The sequence below is a fragment of the Lepidochelys kempii genome, chromosome 11 (assembly GCF_965140265.1).
Source record: "Lepidochelys kempii isolate rLepKem1 chromosome 11, rLepKem1.hap2, whole genome shotgun sequence".
Lineage (NCBI taxonomy): Eukaryota > Metazoa > Chordata > Testudines > Cheloniidae > Lepidochelys > Lepidochelys kempii.
Window position 1 is genome coordinate 55,715,825 of NC_133266.1, and position 18,464 is coordinate 55,734,288.

An 18,464-nucleotide genomic window follows, 5' to 3' on the forward strand; every position below is an offset into this window, starting at 1 on the left:
TCGTGGTTTGACTTTCTTTAAAACTTGGCAGCAACTATGTACTACGTGATGTTTTTTTTATTTAATTTAAATGATTTTAATAGATTTAGGCCTTAACATGGGTTGTCAACTTCAAACCTAATTTTAATAGGCTTATTTTTTTAAATAAATCTATATTTAATTTAAGTAAAAAAAAGAAGTTATCAGTTGTTACAGTTTAACCCATTGATTTAAAACACTTCTAAAGATGATTTGCAAATGCATCTGACACACAAGAGAACTGCAGAAAAGTGTGGTATGCTCAAAATAACAAGGGAAAATAATTAAGGGACAAAAAATAAACAGAAAAACCCTTCCTGTTTTTTTTAAAAGAAGGTCCATGAGATCCAGGCCTTTCTGATTTGCTGTTTGCTACTTGGAAAGATCTTTTCTGTTGTCATTAAACTGTAGCAGAGAAGAGTCTACCTATGGAATAATAAAAAAGTTTAGAATAATAGAAAGCAGTTCATGTTAAAGTTCTGGAATTCTTAAATATTTTGTGTTTAAAAAAGCTTTCAAATTATGCAATATTGTAATAAATAGCACACATGCCACTTAAGTTATGGTCAGACTCCAGCCTTCACCAAGTTTCATGATCAGTATGACATCAATGAAGAGCTTACAGGGTTCTCTTTCAAAGGAGGAACTTGGTGATCCATAGGGGAAGTGATATAAAGCTAAAAGATAAGGCAGGGTTTTAAACGTGGCAAATTTAATAGAATATGCCTCTGAAAGCTCCTGCTTACTTGGGATATTTTTGCTATGCTAACACATTTGACTTGTTTTTTAAATAATCTTGCCAATTATCTATCTTTAAAAAGAAGGAAATGAACTACTCATTGTACATGTTAGTTACATCATGTCTTGATGTTCTGCTGAAACAAAAATCCTTGAATTGTCGGGTTTAAATTTCTGTCCAAAATTGTCAGGCACAGTCTGTTTTCAGTACCTATTCAGTTGTCATTGACTAAAATTATTAATGCCAGGCTTTGCACTGGGAACCACTGCCTGGTACTGTCAAAGTGTTAGAGACTTAGTGGACAGTTGTCTTTCCCTATAGAACTGGATTGAGCCACTAATAAAATTGTATGAAAACGGAGTAGAGATTTCATCTGGCCTTGGAGTAGGAGACAAAATCATGCAAAGTTGAGAAGGCCCCCAAAGTGCAAAATAATGACTGAAGGAGGGAAGAGACAGAGTTAAGTGGCTCCGGGAGTAGAAGAGGAAATATTTCTACGTATATCTTAGTATCACAGTCTCAGAAAGGCAATTAGCATGATGACATGGAATTACTTCAGCAGGTAGCCTTGGGGAACCAAAATCCTTTAAAAATGTGATCATAGTGAAGGGAGAGGCAGTTCATATCTGGCCTTTGTACTCTTATCAGGGAGTGCTACCAGAAGCAGAAAATGAATATGCAGAATTACAGTATAAGCCAGCCACTTACAATGGATCAAATTACATGCAGAAGACTAGTCTAGAATAGATGCATCTAATTATCTTACAGTTATCTTTCCAAATTGATCATATAAGCTAATGAATCATGATTAAGTCTACAGTTTAGTCACAGGTATTTTAGTAAAAGTCAAGGACAGGTCACAGGCAATAACCAAAAAGTCTAAAAATACCCCTAACTAAATCTCAGGTGCTGCGGGGGGGAGGAAGGGGTGTGGTACTCCGGTGGTCACTGCTGCTTATGTGTGTGGAGGCACCCCGGGGCCCCGTTACCAGAGCCAGCTCTAGGCGCCAGTCTAGCAAGCAGGTGCCTGGGGCGGCAAACGGGAAAGGGCGGCACTGAGGCGGCTTTCGGCGGGGCGGCACTCCTCCACTTCTCTCTTCAGCAGCATTTTCCTTCGCCGCTTGGGGCAGCAAAAAAGGTAGAGCCAGCCCTTCCCGCCACCACTGCACCAGGCAGGGGGCAGCCCAAGGCTCTACCGCCACTGCTCCTGGACCCGGTGCTCCGGGGCAGCACCTGGAACCAGTTGCCTGGGACTGCTGGAGCAGCTGCCAGTGCGGCTGGTCCCAGGGCCACCCCAGCTGCTCCGGCAGCCCTGGGGTCAGCTACGCTTGCAGCTGCAGAAGTCATGGAGTCCGTGACCTCTGTGAAAGACTCGCAGCTTTAATCATAATGCATTGTCTAACTTGCTTTCTCCAACCAATCATGATGTGTGTCAATAGAATGTAAGTAACATGGTGATGGGCCCATGGGAAGTGCACGTAGGTAGTTGCATAGTTAAAGGAACGCTTAACTTGAATGTTTTTAAATTGACCAATAACTGTTCTGTTAGGATTTTTCCCAATCTATTTTTAAAAGAAAATTCTTTTTAAAAATGTGTGCAAGTTTCCTGCTTCACTGTTGTGTTTATAGGGTTCATTTCAGAAAGGGAGATACTAACTATTCAGGGAAAATCATTGAAATTCACCAGACCCAGAGTGCTCACATATGCACAAAATAAACACGCTGAAGAACAGAGTTTGCCATCTTTTTGCTACAGTAATCCTGTGTAATACAAGTAACTATAGTAGATATAACATTTTCAGATGATGACTTTCCAGTTTTCCTTCAAAGTGCTGTGTTCTGTAACTGAATATGGCAACTAATGCTTGAGTGAAGTTGCACTTGCATTGTGGGTGTGTAGGGGCAAAGAACTGAGGCCAGAATAAACACTTGCCTCATATAGTTCTCATAACAATCCTAAAATGGTAACCATAAAGCTTTTTAAAATAATCTTCACTAAAATAAAGCTAGGAAGAGCGAAGAAGCTCTTCTTCTAGAGCTAGGAAGAGCGAAGATATTTTACAGTAATCATATGGTTCTGGAGGTTGTCAGATATTGAGGTCTCAGTTGAAATGAGTTGTGATTGATAAAGGTTTGCTACGCAACTATTGTAATTACTGTCTCACACTACTCAGAGGAGCTCCAGGATGAAATAGTGTGACTTTTGTAGGTTGTAAGTCATAGACCTGGATGGCAGTGTGTGAGGAGGCTTTTTCACTACTTTGATCACCTGTAGAGAAGAAAGATGGCCCAGTAATTATGATTAGGGTGGTAGTCTGGGATTCAGGAGACCCAAGTTCAATTCTTTGCTCTGCCTAAAATTTCCTGTGATTTTAAGCAAGTCTGCTTCAGTTCCTCATCTGTAAAATGGGGATAATACTACATCCTATCTCCACAGGGGTGCTGTGAGGATAAATACATTTAAAAAGACTGTGGCACTCAATACTATGATCATAAAGGCCATACAAGTATCTAAAATGATGGCTTTAAAGCCAATCTCAAAATATGTGGTGGTGATGGTGTTAATTTTTTTTTAATAGGTAGTACAATAGAACCTTAGAGTTATGAATACCTCAGGAATTGAGATTGTTCGTAACTCTGAACAAAACATTACTCATTCAAAAGTTTACAACTGAATGTTGACTTAATATAGCTTTGAAACTATACTATGCAGAAAAACGCTGCTTTTAACCATCTTTATTTAAATAAAACAAGGACAGAAACAGTTTCCATGCTTTGTCAAATTTTCTTATAAGCTCTCCTTTTATTTTTAGTAGTTTACATTTAACACAGTACTGTACTATATTTGTCTTTTTTTTTGTTTTTTTTTTTGTTTTTTTGGTCTCTGCTGCTGCCCGATTGTGTAGTTCCAGTTCCAAATGAGGTGTGTGGTTGACCGGTCAGTTCGTAACTCTAGTGTTTGTAACTCTGAGGTTCTGTTGTATATCTGTTGGGGCAAAGAGGTAGTAGTGGTGGCTATAGCTTGTACCCTTTAATTTGGAAACAGATATATATGTATATATTATACACCATAATTGTTAGGAACTTGCTAGATCAAGGCCTAAAGTCCCATTTTCAAAAGTGATTTTTTGCATGTAGGATCCTGAAGTCATTTTTGAAAAATTTTCCTGAAGTCATTGGAGCTAATCACTTGCTTAAGTGCTTAGGTGGATCAGAGCCTTACTGTCTTGTATAACTGGACATAAAATTTATTTAGCACTAACTATCTGTAAGTCTTGTGATATATATATTTGAAGATTTTGTTAGTGTTTCTTATTCTTAAACTGCAGCAACAGAGGCATGTAAGAATTAAACACCCATCCAAGACAATGCTGCCTTTCAGCCTATTTTTTTCCGTGAAATAATTAAACATGTACAACAGTTCCTGCTACTGATAAGAAAATAAAAATATCTCCATTACTTTTTATGGTTAGTGGCAACATTCACGAGTCTAGTTCAGCATTGAGAAAAAACTCTTTTCTATCATCTAGAGTAGGAAAACCCAATCAGATAGTCATTCTGAAGTGACCATCTAACTCAAGGAACTGCTTTAAATCTGTATTGCTCTGTTAATTCAGACAAATTACTTAGTTTTATTACACTGGAAAAACAATATTATTTACAGCACATATGTTTTTATGGTTCACATTCTTAAACAACACATGAGCACTAAGCTTTTGATAGAGCATTATTAGACAATAGAATATTGACACTTTACACTTCCGAAAGTTTCAACACTACAAGACTAAAAAAAGTATGCTTCCACACACCATATGTAAATTATTGTCTCCCAAGTATTTTCCGAAGTAAATAAATATTCTTTTCTCACTTCACCAATTATTTCACCCTCTACACGTTTTTCACTGACACCTCCTACTTTTTATCTTAAGCTAAAATGTTAGCAAAATAAGTGTTCCAGAAAATTGTAACTTTTTAACTCCTCAGTTACACTTCCAAGTCCATCTGCACAGAACCCACATTTGCCATACCAAATGGATAATTATGTCTGAAAATACTAATTTGTGGATGTAAATGTTGCTGAAGCCTGCGCAAAATTTTCTTTTCTGGTAGCTGGCTTTACTCTTCTTAAATTTTAGAGGTGGTGAGGTTATCTGGTGATTGGTGTGCTGTAAAAACAAGGTAAGTGCTAGATACCCAAATGGTGTAGCTCCATCAAATGACCTAGGGTTTGTTTTTGTTTGGAGCGGGGGATGTTCCCACAGTAAAGGGTAGGAAACCGCAAACTTCACTTTTTCTTATCTGAAAGTAGGAATGCTCTATTAGGATCTAGAAATTTGACTAATTCTAAGAGAAATAATTCTGGTCTGCTGGACAATATTGTGACAGTTTTAACAGCAGTAATAGATACCTGTTTTACAGTACTCCTAACATGATCTTTGGGGCCTTTCAGAACTCTTGGTTATAATTTTACCAATTATCTATATATAGGAATTCATAAATGAGCCTCGGAGTGGCGTTGTTTCTAGAGGAAGCTGGTAATAAGACCAACCCCATAAATTGTCCTTTTAATGACTCTTGCGCAGTGCACATGTTGCTGGTTTATATATGGAAGACTTTGAGACTCTAATGATCAATCAATATGCACAGCTGCTAGTGGAAGAAAGAACTTGAAACAATCAAAAACATAGCTTGCAGTTATTGTGTTGTTTGAGTATAGCTCTAAGGGGGTCATATACTCGGATTAATTATGGGTAATTTTTAGGTAGCTGGGGTAGTTTTCTTTAATTAAAATAAAATTTAACAGCTATATGTAGTGATTTGGGCTAACAGATTGCTGTCTGGGTTCATTTAAGATCAGTTTTCTGTGTGCTGGAACACTTTGCCTTTCAAATACTTCACAGTTTAATCTTTTTAAATGTTCATGGCATGTTTAGTTATGCATAAATGCTTCCTACATGTTCTAGGTCAGGGGTCTCAAACTCAAATGACCACAAGGGCCACAGGAGGACTAGTGCATTGGCCCAAGGGCTGCATCACTGACACACACCCCTCTGCCCCCATTCCACCCCTTCCCTGCCCCCATTCTAACCCCTCCCTGAAGTCCGCACCCCAACCCCGCCTAACACATTATCACTTGTTACATTCCCATACTCCAGTATAGGTGATGGAAACCAAATTTTGTTTTCTTCTGAACCTATTTTAGTTCGTCAGCCTGAATCATAAGTTGTAATTTTGCAGTCAGTGTTAACATTGTATCTGTTTTGGAGGTGCTCAAGGACTCAGACAGGAACTCCCCATTGAGCCCTCTTAACCCTATTCTGTCTCCCAATCTGTTCTCCCTGTCCTCCTCCTCCACCCATCTTGTGCCTTTGTACTCCTGGGGAGATTTGCAGACCAGTTTGTCAATTTTCCATGTTGGAATAAGCTGTGTGTACAGACAAACCCCCCCATTGCATTGAAAGGTGTTAGAATTTATACATACTTTAGTATTTTATATATATGAACACATGACTCTTGTGTGGAGCATATGGAAGCTCGGATCTGAGCATATTTTCTTTGATAAAAATAGGGCCTGATGGTAAAAACAAAATAATTTGAGAGCTGCTGCTGTAAATAAATTGAAAATTTGGAACAGAATAGATAGACATGTTTTTATGCTTGGGACTTGTAAGCTCCTCTCTTCCATGTATTGAGACATCTACGTACTAATATAATTAATTCATTAGGAGTTGTTTGTTTTTCAGTTGAGTATTTATTGATCCTGATTTTAAATAATTTTATGGTGGTTAATGCCAGGTGCTGGAACTTCAGAAATGAAGCAGATTGACATGGGTGATTTGGTGAGGTTATATTGGCTTCAAGTTATGATCACAGGTGACTTAAACTGTTTATCCTCTCAAAAAAAGGTACCAGTCAATACTAACCACTACTGTTAGAGATGCATGACTTGCATTTCAAAGGAATGTAGTAGTAGCACTGAATGTGATAATCACATGAAAAAAGATCACAAGGCTGGCGAAAGGATTATGATCACGCTTTAGACATGAATTTCCTTGTAGGAATATTTTAGTCTTGATCACATTTCAAAGAAAAGGGCGAGTTTTGAAGTCCCTTTGCTTTACGAGATAGACTGACTCTGATTGTAAACAACAAAATTCTGATCTCAAAGAGCCTTCAGCATTAATAGATTTAAACGTGCTATCCTTTGTTAGACATTCTCTTCAGTTGTATATTAAATTTTCAAAACAAATAATTATTGAGGAATTTTGTTTTTATTTTTGCAAAGATTCCAGCTTAAGCAGAATGTGATTGCCCACCTCTTTCACAGCTTGGAGAAACGTGAGAGCCCATCTTTCCTTATCCTCCAGACCCTCCATTGGCTTCCTGCCTGCCTTTGCTGCTTGTTCAAGACCTTGGATCTAATCTTCAAATTTAACAGGTCTTGACTACATTAGCGGGATTGGGGCTGAGCTTCAGTTGGTGTAAATCCATTTACGTCAATTGAGCTATGCAGATTTACCTCACCTGAGGATCTAGACCATTCTGATACACTTGTGCTTCTCTGGCTCAAAGCGGATTACAAAGTCCAGAATGAAGCATGTGAGAGCCAGAGATAAAGGTTTCTTGGTTAAAGGGTTACAAGTGTGAAATCAGCGTCTAAAGGAAATCACAGTAACACAAAATGTGACCACACTACAAGGCCTTCCTCTTTGATAAAACCTTTCCACTATACCCAGAATGACATTTATAACAGCTTATTTCTTCCTCACCACCTTCGCTCCCCAAAAGAATACCCCAAGCAAAGCTTTCTGTAAATGGAGAGGGTAGAAGAGCCAAAGAAGCCTGCTAGAGGCATCACTTTTGCCAGTATCTTAACCTGAGAAAGTGCTTGGACATTATGATGGTGGACACGAATACAAAACCTTAAATAGATGAGTGTATATATAGGATATTAATGACACTTTTAAATGATTCTATGAGTCAGAAAGTTGGCTATGTGAAAATTACCCTGTCATAAATATAAAGGGAAGGGTAAACCCCTTTGAAATCCCTCCTGGCCAGGGGAAAGCTCCTCTCACCTGTAAAGGGTTAAGAAGCTAAAGGTAACCTCGCTGGCACCTGACCAAAATGACCAATGAGGAGACGAGATACTTTCAAAAGCTGGGAGGAGGGAGAGAAACAAAGGGTCTCTGTCTGTCTTTATGCTGGTTTCTGCCGGGGATAGACCAGGAATGGAGTCTTAGAACTTTTAGTAAGTAATCTAGCTAGGTATGTGTTAGATTATGATTTCTTTAAATGGCTGAGAAAAGAACTGTGCTGAATAGAATAACTATTTCTGTCTGTGTATCTTTTTGTTAACTTAAGGTTTTGCCTAGAGGGGTTCTCTATGTTTTTGAATCTAATTACCCTGTAAGATATCTACCATCCTGATTTTACAGGGGGGATTTCTTTATTTCTATTTACTTCTATTTTTATTAAAAGTCTTCTTGTAAGAAAACTGAATGCTTTTTCATTGTTCTCAGATCCAAGGGTTTGGGTCTGTGGTCACCTATGCAAATTGGTGAGGCTTTTTATCCAACATTTCCCAGGAAAGGGGGGGTGCAAGTGTTGGGAGGATTGTTCATTGTTCTTAAGATCCAAGGGTCTGGGTCTGTAGTCACCTAGGCAAATTGGTGAGGCTTTTTACCAAACCTTGTCCAGGAAGTGGGGTGCAAGGTTTTGGGAAGTATTTTGGGGGGAAGGACGCGTCCAAACAGCTCTTCCCCAGTAACCAGTATTAGTTTGGTGGTAGCGGCCAATCCAAGGACAAAGAATGGAATATTTTGTACCTTGGGGAAGTTTTGACCTAAGCTGGTAAAGATAAGCTTAGGAGGTTTTTCATGCAGGTCCCCACATCTGTACCCTAGAGTTCAGAGTGGGGGAGGAACCTTGACATACCCATCTTATTGATTGATCTGATCTCTGTGCGTCAGATTGGTCTCAGTGCAGGGGTGGGGTGTGAAGACAGATTGTTCCTCTCTAAGGGTTGCTGGAGGTGGTTCTGGGTATTTGACCAGATGACTAAAAAATTGACAGGCATTTGATTAAATGACAGAGCATATTGTCATTCTAGACAGGTGATGGAACAGATGTTTTATAAAAATCCAGTTACAATTTATTAAGTTCTAACCAAAATTTTATTGGAACCAAAATCTGGAATCCCATTCTAATGCAGAAGCATCTTCCTCACTTCTAAACCTAGAGCTAATGGGAGCTCTCGTGAGGTTGAATCTTCACCTTTCACGTCTGTGGGGTTAGGAAGGGGGTAGGAATGAGCTTTTTCAGGGATTTCTGTGCACATGCATGCTCTGCAGTAGGCCACCAGAATATCTTCAGGGTTTGCTGCATTGTGCTCTGGCAGGGCATGTCTTTATGTTCTGCAACTAGATGATGGAAAGCTGAACTGTCAGAACTCCTGTTTGCAAAACTCCTTCTGTGGGTATGGAAGCTTCCAGCACTACTTTTCCTTTCTTAGCACAAGGCAGAACAGAAGATGAGAGAGGTTCTGTTACTCTAATCCTCATCTAGGACTCAGTCCTTCACAATCAGGAAAGTTTCAAAGCTTTGTATATAAAATGTCACTTCATGCTGAGTCCCTGATCTCAGGGACTTCTGTGTCAGTGCTACAAGGCTCATACCAAGGTTTATCAGGGTCACCGGGCTAAATTATTCTGTGGGCACTATCAAGTAAAATTATCACTGTGGTTGCATACAACTTTGTATCTTTGTGCTGGTGGGTGCCCCATATCTCCTCATAAATGACAGTGAAACATATCCTGTGATGGAAGGTGCTATGGTATAGATGTGCATTCATAAATATGTGCAATATAATTACCGTTTTTGTCATTTACCATTATTTAAATGCAGATATTTTTCTTAACCTCATCACTGTATGGATGTTATAAACACTTTGAATTTCTGCTATGAGTTTTCAAGGAGCTACTTTTTTATAGGCTATACAAATATAAATACATGAGCGGAGGCTTTTATAGAAAATACTAGAGGGTGTGGTTGTGTGTGGGTTTTTTGTTTTTTTTTTAGTTCAGAATTTTATTGATTTAAAGCTTTTTTTTTAAATCAAAAATAAGATTTACATACAGTTACAGAGATGGTTGCATTGGAAATATTTAAATAGCACTTTTTTTTCTTCATTTTAAGTGTTTTGTTTTGTGTTTCTCATAGGAAACAGAGATGAAGGTACACATGCACACAAAATTTTGCCTCATTTGTTTGCTGACATTTATCTTTCATCAGTGCAATCATTGCCATGAAGATGGACATGACCATAGCGCTGAAGAGAGCCATGTACACAACCATAATGACTATCAGATCTCGGAGGCACCATATCTCCAGAATGGAGGAGCGGAATCTGCACCAAGTAAACTTTCAGTGCTGGAAGCTGAAAATGAACAAAAATACTACATTCAAAAACTTTTTGACCATTATGGTCAAAATGGAAGATTGTCATTTTTTGGTCTCGAAAAACTGCTAACAAGTCTTGGTCTTGGAGAGTTAAAAGTAGTGGAGATTAATCATGAGGATATTGGCCATGATCATGTTTCCCACTTGGATGCTTTAGAAGTACAAGAAGGAAAGCATTCTCATTCTCATAACCATCCTCATTCTCATAGCCACTCAGGTCCAGAAAACCAAACTGTGAATGGTGTATCTACAAAGAGAAACCATAAATGTGACCCTGAAAAAGACACAGTAGAGTCATCTGTGAAACCTGCCATTAAACGTGTTCGTGACAACAATCGTCGCCACCACCATCAGCGTCATCTGCATCATCACCTTGACCCTAATGGTACTACTCATACTCATAACGATTCAGTCACTCAGAGTGAACATGGAGAGCCAAGCCATGAACCTTCAACAGAGACAAACACTACCCAGGAACAACCTGAGAGAAAACTACAGAAACATAAGAAGAGACGAAAGGGAAAGAAATTCAGTGAGACAGCAGTAGATACTGCACAAGGATTTGCTCAAGACCATGATCCAGGTGATCAATATGAGCACAATCATGTTCATAAACATGATCATGTACATGATGCATCTCACTCACATGTACACATTCACGAACATGATAATGACCAAGCCACTGGTCATGGACACCAAGATCCTAATCCAGGTAATGAAGATGGACATCGCCATACCAGCAAGCGTGAAGCTCCTCATAAACGGATTAGTGTAAGAAAACATGCTATCTTTTCAACACATAGTCACAAGGATCACAGTGAGGATGAACATCGGCATGAAGAGGTGAGTCTAAACCAGAACTGGTTTGCACACAATTATTATTGTGATACCATAAGAAGAGTAGTACTCACAGATAAAACTAGTACTAATAAATGGGTATGACTGTTATACACAATCTAAGTAACAGTATAAAAGCACTAAGAAGTTTACTACTACAGTTGTACCCCAACTCCATGATTTTCCATCCCGTTTTGTCTTTACTCTGTATCTCCTCTGTCTCCACATTGATGAGATGCTTCAAATATCCTAAATGCTAAGTATATTGCATTTCATGTATTTAGAATTATTTTTTCTTACACAGATTTCATAAGTATCATTTTACAGTTTTGCACCTCTTCCTGAATCTCTTGCATCTTTAATGATTTTCAAAGACCTTTTTGATGTTGAAAAAAATCTCTCTCTCCTCTACGTGTCACCAACATCAATCTTTATGGTCATAAACTATGATGATGAAGTGAAGTAGATGTGTCACTAAATAAAAGTCTAGCTTCTATACTATGTACTGTATAGTTGTCTCTTCACACTTCTACCAATTTTCATTTTTGCTTCTTTACCTCTCTCCAAAGGCTATTATCTCTTCCATTCCCATTTAATCCTCAATGTTAATCTTTGTCCCTTAACTCTCAAAAAAAGGATAGTGTGTTTTATTGATTTAAAGTACTAAACAGAACAATGTAATATATTGGACTGTATAATCAATTTTAGGATTACATTTAAAGTGAAAACACCAAACACGTGCAGCAGGGAGTTGAGAAATGATGGGATTCTTATTTCAGGGTTATCCTCTCTTCCCCATGGCAGGCATTGTTTGTACTGCTGTTTTTCATTAATCTTCCCATGTAATTGAAAAATACGACATTTATTGGCAGTGACATTAAGTACTACTGAACATTGGAGGCTGTATATTATGTATAGTTTCACAGCCTCTTTTTAATTTTATTATTTTTCCTGGTTTAGTACACACCCGTGTTTCAAAGGTGACAAGTTATTGGTCAACATTTCTCCCTTTTCTGTGCAAACCTTCAGAATGAATGTCTAAACAGCAGACAAACTCTTTAATTTTCTACAACTGCATATATTCTTCAGTGAAATCACTATTACATGTTTAATTTGTTGCATAAATTGCTTTCAGTGTTTAAATGTCACTCAGCTACTGCGGTACTATGGTCTTGGAACCAACTCTCCAATATCTCCTGACTTGTTTACGTACCTGTGCCCTGCATTGCTGTATCAGATTGACAGAAGACTTTGTATTGAGCATTATGATGATTTGCTGGTTGAAGACATGAAGAAAGATAAAAGTGAAGCAGCTACGAATAAGGATAAAATAGGTGCATCAGGTAAGATAGTCTTCATATGCTGTTAAAAATGTTTTGTCTCTGTTATTTATTTTATTTGTATTATCGTAGTGCCTACGAGCCCCGCTCATGGACCAGGACCGCGTTGTGCTAAGTGCTATACAAACTCAGAAAACAGACAAATCCATACATCGGGAATTCAGTGGGTTTTTTAAATTATTAGTAGTGTTTCATTCTATTTGAATATTGATTCATAAGACTTAAGGTAGATTTCACAGTAAAAGAATGGTTGAAACTTGTTAACTGATCTTGTTTTGTAAATGAAAATTGAGATAAATACACTTTCAGACTTAGGGGAAGTAGCAGTTGAGAGGAAATGTGGCTGGAGTGCAGTTGTGTTCTCTTGCTGCCATGATAAACTGTTGAGCCCCTCCACCTCCCCAATATACTCTCATATCGGGGCATGAGGGTATCTGGGACACGTGTGGTCCAGTGGACGCTGCTGATGGGAAAATCTCTGATCAGTAGCGTACAGGGGCATTCACACCCTGATGTGGTGCACGCATAGGGACACACATCTCAAAGAACTCCAGGTACTGTACAAGGAAATTAACCTCTCCTTCCACTTCAGTTCTAGCGTTGATCTTATTTTGCAAAATCAACAATTTTGGTGCAGCAAGGTAGGAGAATTTAATTGAGGGTTTCTGGTTACAGTTTATACTTTGGTGATTTAATATAATTTCATAGTATCAAAATAACATTTTTCCTTTAATTTCACTGCCGCTGTTTTTGTAATACGGGTTAGAGAATTCCCCAATGAGATTCCTCAACAGCATTTTTTTTTAATTCTTCATTTTATCTTGAGGGGGAAAAAAAATATAGGCTTTTCTTTCCTTTTTTTTTTTTTTGAAGTTAAGCTAAATAGCCTTTTTCTAATGGGTTTTAAAAGTAAATACTTTAAAGTTGTAATCTGTTGTTTTGATATCCTGACAAGGATTGTATTTTTAATTCAGGCTTACTGTGGCCATTATCCATGTAGTCTAATGGAACTGTTAAAAAAAACTTGGGGAAAATTGTTTTGCTTTGAAAATAAAGATATTGTCAGAGTCACAGGGCCTGGGCTACAGACATGCCAGATCTTGCAAATTGATCACGAGAGTTGCAATTTCTGTGTAAAATTAAGAGCTAGTCTACACTGGCAATGCTAAAGTGCTGCCGCAGGAATGTTTTAACGTGCCTTGTGTGATCACAGCACAGTGCTGGGAGAGAAAACCACCTCAATGGGGGGTGTAGCTCCCCGCTCTGGGATCACTGTTTCCAGTGGTGCTTTATAGCGCCTCAACTTGCTGCGCTCAGGGATGTTTTTTCACATCTCAAATGTCAGAATTAAATCCTAACATTTGAGAATGAGGCTTAATTTTACTTAGAAATACTGTCAGTCACCCTGGGCATGGCAACGGTTCCTGCTGTCAGTTTCCAGGGCTTTCTCAGTGAGCATGGGGTGGTGGGGCCAGGCTCCTGCTGTCAAGCCCCGGGCAACTTCTCCCCTACCAGCCTGGGAAGTGAGAGAGGAGACCCCACTGCAGCCTTCCCAGGCTTGGGGAAGATGAAGGACCCTAAGAAGCAGAGGTGAGGCTGGGAAGGCTGTACTACGGCAGGGGAGGCTGTGTTGATGATAGATTCTGAGCAGATGGGGTAAGTGCTGGGAGGGTGAACTGAGGGTGGTGAGAGTCGCTAGGGTAGGGAGGCTGAACCGATGGGGTGGTGATAGGGGCTGGGAGACTGAACTGAGGGGGGTTGGGTGGGGACAGAACTGATGGGATCTGTGGGACAGAATTATTTGCTGGCAGGAGACAAATGTGGGGGTGAGAGCTCCTGCAGCAGGGGCCAAAATCAACTTATACAGTACATGGGGAGTGGGCAACGCTAATTGTCACGTGCACACACCCTGGGGATGGGCAAGGGGAGCTCAAAAATCAATAGACTGACCTAAAAAAACAAATGTCATGATCTTTGGGCCAATCTCTTGATTTTTGGGGGTCCAACTCATGATTTTCAATCTCTTGAAGTTGGCAATACTGGGTCTATGTCCCAGCTGGTAACCAGTCTCTTGGGAGCGACCTTCTAGCAGGCCTGACCCCAAAGACCCACACAGGTTCCACGGGGCAGGCCCATGGCCTCCAAGACTGGGCCTTTGGCACCAGCCACTCTATGGCTCTCTGCAGCAAATCCAGCCAAGCCATAATCCTGGGGAGGTTTTGTATTGTACCCCTCAGTATTTGCAACTACACAGGTCACCTTTCCAGAACAAGGTAGCCATTTTATTAGTCACCTGGCCACAGAATCTGAAAGTCCTTAGGTTAGCACAGAGAGGCAAAAGTTAAGCTGTAGTCCATCCTGGCCAGCCCAGTGCCATGGTGACGCAGCCAACCTGTAAAGGACTCCATTTCTGGCTCGCTCCCTCTGTCTCCCTTTGTCTCCTCAGGTCTGTGCCCCTGAATTCCTCCAAAAAGGCTGCCCTTTTCCAGTCACCTCATGCCTTGTTCTCCAACTCAGTTTGTATGTCCCACCTGCTGGGGTTTCCTCTTTTTAGGTGTTCATTGTTCAGTCCTTTGGGGCTTTCCTTTGTCATGCTGGACTCTGTTGATTTGGGTTGGTTTGAGTTCTTTAATGACCCTCTTCATTCCACCCAGACAGCAAGGTGACATCAACACACCTACTGTCTTCTGTGCTGTTCTAGGGGCAGTTTTAACGCTTTTGCACCCACATCGTAGCAGTGCAGAGGGAAACAGAGGCACGTTTGGGATTCTTAAAAGTGTTACAGATTATTCCCACTTTGTCACAGTTACAAGTAGTGAATGTTGGTTAGTAGTTTGCAGGTGCTTATTAGCATGGTAGAAAAAATCAGGCTTGTATTAATTATGTCCTGATAGATGTTGTTAATTGTTGGGAAGAGTGCCCTTCTAGTCATTATTTTTAATGACTGCAGCATCATTAAGAAACATTTACTTGTTCCATATAAATCTCCCATAGTGACACAGCTACTACCTCATTAACTTGGTTCAAAGATTGCTGTAAACCAAATGCTATACGGTGGGTGTGGTAGTAGATTGTTTGTTTCACAGGGTAGGCTCATTTTAGTCAGAGTTGACCCTAGCTTAATTCTCAAGGGTTTGTGAAAAGGCCGCTAAGCATTTTCTACCAATTACGATGTTGAGACAGTGTAGAAAACTGTCATCTTATACATGCTTTGAGCCAAGCTAATTAGAAAGCTTCCACAGATGAGCGCTTCTTTTTGAAAGTATTTTCTATTTCAATAATGAGAGAGGGAGCTGATGAATAACTAAGCTTGAAGACCTTTACCGTTTTGAGTGACCTAATTTGCAAAATAAGTGAAGCTCATTGCAGACATTTAGCACTTCTTATGGCATCTGATATCTTAAGTATAAATAAAACATTTACCAGTTGAATGTAATGGTCTGTGAATTGCTGGTTTGGGGTTGTCTGAAAACAAACTCCCTGTTTGTAAAACTGTTTGGCCTTGAGGCAGGGCAACTTGATTAGATAATGATGTATGTTCTTTATCTGTAGTAAATCCATTTATGTTATCCCACTAATTAGAGTTAAGTTTTACCAGATGGTATGGTGGCTGGTACCTTTATGAATAAATACATAAAGCACAAAATAAGAAATCTTCAGTACTTAGGGATAACTTTATTCTGTAGGTAAAGGGTAATAGGTTTTGTACTAAAATAAATCCCTGTCATAATTACTTAAGCTAAACTGATGTAAACATTCTGAAAGTGATACAAATATGTGCCCAGTATGCAGGGATACTGTTGTTGTTTTTTTAAACTGTTTAGCCAAATATCTGAAAAGCATGTATAGACAAGTCCTTACTATGCTATTTGTAAGTTACAGTGAATGGCCCTCATTAGGGTTGATTTCAGAGGGTTTTTTTAGTTAACTGAGCCTTAAAAACTTCAATGGACTGTACTATAGGGACAGGTGGAGGGACAAGTGTGCCCCGTCCCCTCTTGGGGTGGGGCAGGGTAATTACTTCCCCGAGGTCATGTCCTTACAACCAGCCTTTGTCTTGCGGTGGTGAGGACTAATTGAAAAAGTCAATATGGCCGCTCTCCTCTCAAGGTTGGGTGGCCCAGTGGCCAGAGTCAACTACAGTGGTCCTTGCGTTCAGGGCAGCGCGGTCTAGTGGCCAGAGGCAATATCACAGCCTCCAGACACGGGGCAGAACATTTCCTTCTGTCCCCATACTCCTAGTCCTGTCTTTCCATCTTTGTTCCCTCCCTAAAATGTAATCAGGTGTTGTATGCTTTTAGTTAAAAGATGAATTTGGGAGGGGCTGGGATTCCTCTCAGTTTGAATAAATTGAAACAAAAATGTACCAGGTTTCAGAGTGATAGCCATGTTAGTCTGTATCAGCAAAAACAATGAGGAGTCCTTGTGGTACCTTACAGATTAACAAATTTATTTGGGCATAAGCTTTCGTGGGCTAAAACCCACTTCATCAGATGCATGGAGTGAAAAATACAGTAAGCAGTGTGTGCGTGTGTGTGTGTGGTGTTATACCAATAAAATAAAATCCAGCAGGATCTTATTAAAGGGGAAAAGGCAAAATACCATATTTATTGTGAATACAGAAAGAATCATAGTAAGCAGTTAGTTATAGCTATAACTTTCCATTCAATTTCATATTTATTCATACATTCATTCATACACACACACACACAGGTTCTGCAAGGTTGTTATCTTATTACCAGCCTTAGAGTTGCTCATGCCAAGCTACTGGCCAGGTGGCCTGGACATGAGGAGGGAGCAGGACCTTTTCAGATGCTCGTCTGATGCTCCTGGAAGTTGGTTTGCAGAATCAGACCCCAAAGTTCTGACTTTCTAGAGTCTGTTTTTATAGGAATTTCTTTCTATGCCAATCTATGGGAATTGCTTCATCATGCTGTTGCGGAATCCATCAGCAGATAGCACATTCCTGACGGCTCCGTGCTGCTAGATGTTATCTTGTTCTTTGGTTCTCCCATTTTTGAGGCTGTTGGGTGGATTCCAGTCTGTCCTCCGGGGGCGGTCCTCTGGTTATTTCCACTTGATGCCTTCTTCAGCCCATGGATACTGGATTCTTAGGCTGGCACCTCCCTGATCATTCAGTTATTACCCACACCAAGCATCCATCCACATCCATCCTCGATCTCTATTTTAATCACAATTGTTAATACAACAAAAGGGCGGGGAGTCTCTGGGTGCTCTCTCTGTTACAGAGTATTGCTTTGAGTCTCTGTGTGAATTGCTTTGAGAACAGACTGTCTTAGAATGTACTAGCGCAATTAGCTTGCAAGTTTCACAGATAGAGAGAGAGAGAAACAGTACCAAAAACCAAGAGACCTCTTAATTAGTAGTACCCTGGAATTTAAACTATGGGGAATCAAACGCATTTGTGATTTTAATACAGAGCTTCTTTAATATGATCCAACATTATATGTGTGTGTGTGTATGTATGTGTGTGTATATATATATATATATACACACACACATACAGCACATGAAAAGATGGGAGTTGCCTTACGAAGTGGTGGGTCAGTGCTAATGAGGCCAATTCAATTAAGGTGGAAGTGGCCTATTCTCAACAGTTGACAAGAAGGGATGAATATCAAGAGTGGGAAAATTACTTTTGTTGTGCTAACGAGGCCAATGCAATCCAGGTGGACGTCGGCCATTTCCACTCCCAGTCTATATTCAGGCCTAATTTGATGGTGTCCAGTTTGCAAATTAATTCCAGTTCTGCAGTTTCTCATTGGAGTCTGTTTTTGACTTTTTTTGTTGAAGAATTGCCACTTTTAAGTCTGTTATTGAATGTCCAGGGAGATTGAAGTGCTCTCCTACTCGTTTTTGGATGTTACAATTCTTGATGTCTGATTTGTGTCCATTTATTCTTTCGCGTAGAGACTGTCTGGTTTTATATATATGCTGGCACATGATGGCATATATCACATTGGTAGATGTGCAGGTGAACGAGCCCTTAATGGTGTGGCTGATGCAGATAGGTCCTATGATGGTGTCCCTTGAATAGATATGCAGAC

General features: G+C 39.7%; 1 protein-coding gene across 5 annotated transcripts in view; it reads left to right on the forward strand.

Annotated features, from left to right (window-relative positions):
• Nucleotides 1-18,464, forward strand: part of SLC39A10 (solute carrier family 39 member 10) — a 78,285-nt gene that overhangs the window by 14,349 nt on the left and 45,472 nt on the right. For all 5 annotated transcript variants that reach the window (XM_073306241.1, XM_073306238.1, XM_073306239.1 and 2 more), the window contains 2 exons: nucleotides 9,980-11,062; nucleotides 12,192-12,399. In XM_073306241.1, the coding sequence (XP_073162342.1) occupies nucleotides 9,989-11,062; nucleotides 12,192-12,399 (1,282 nt within the window). In that variant the 5' untranslated portion in view covers nucleotides 9,980-9,988. The remainder of the gene's footprint in view (nucleotides 1-9,979; nucleotides 11,063-12,191; nucleotides 12,400-18,464) is intronic.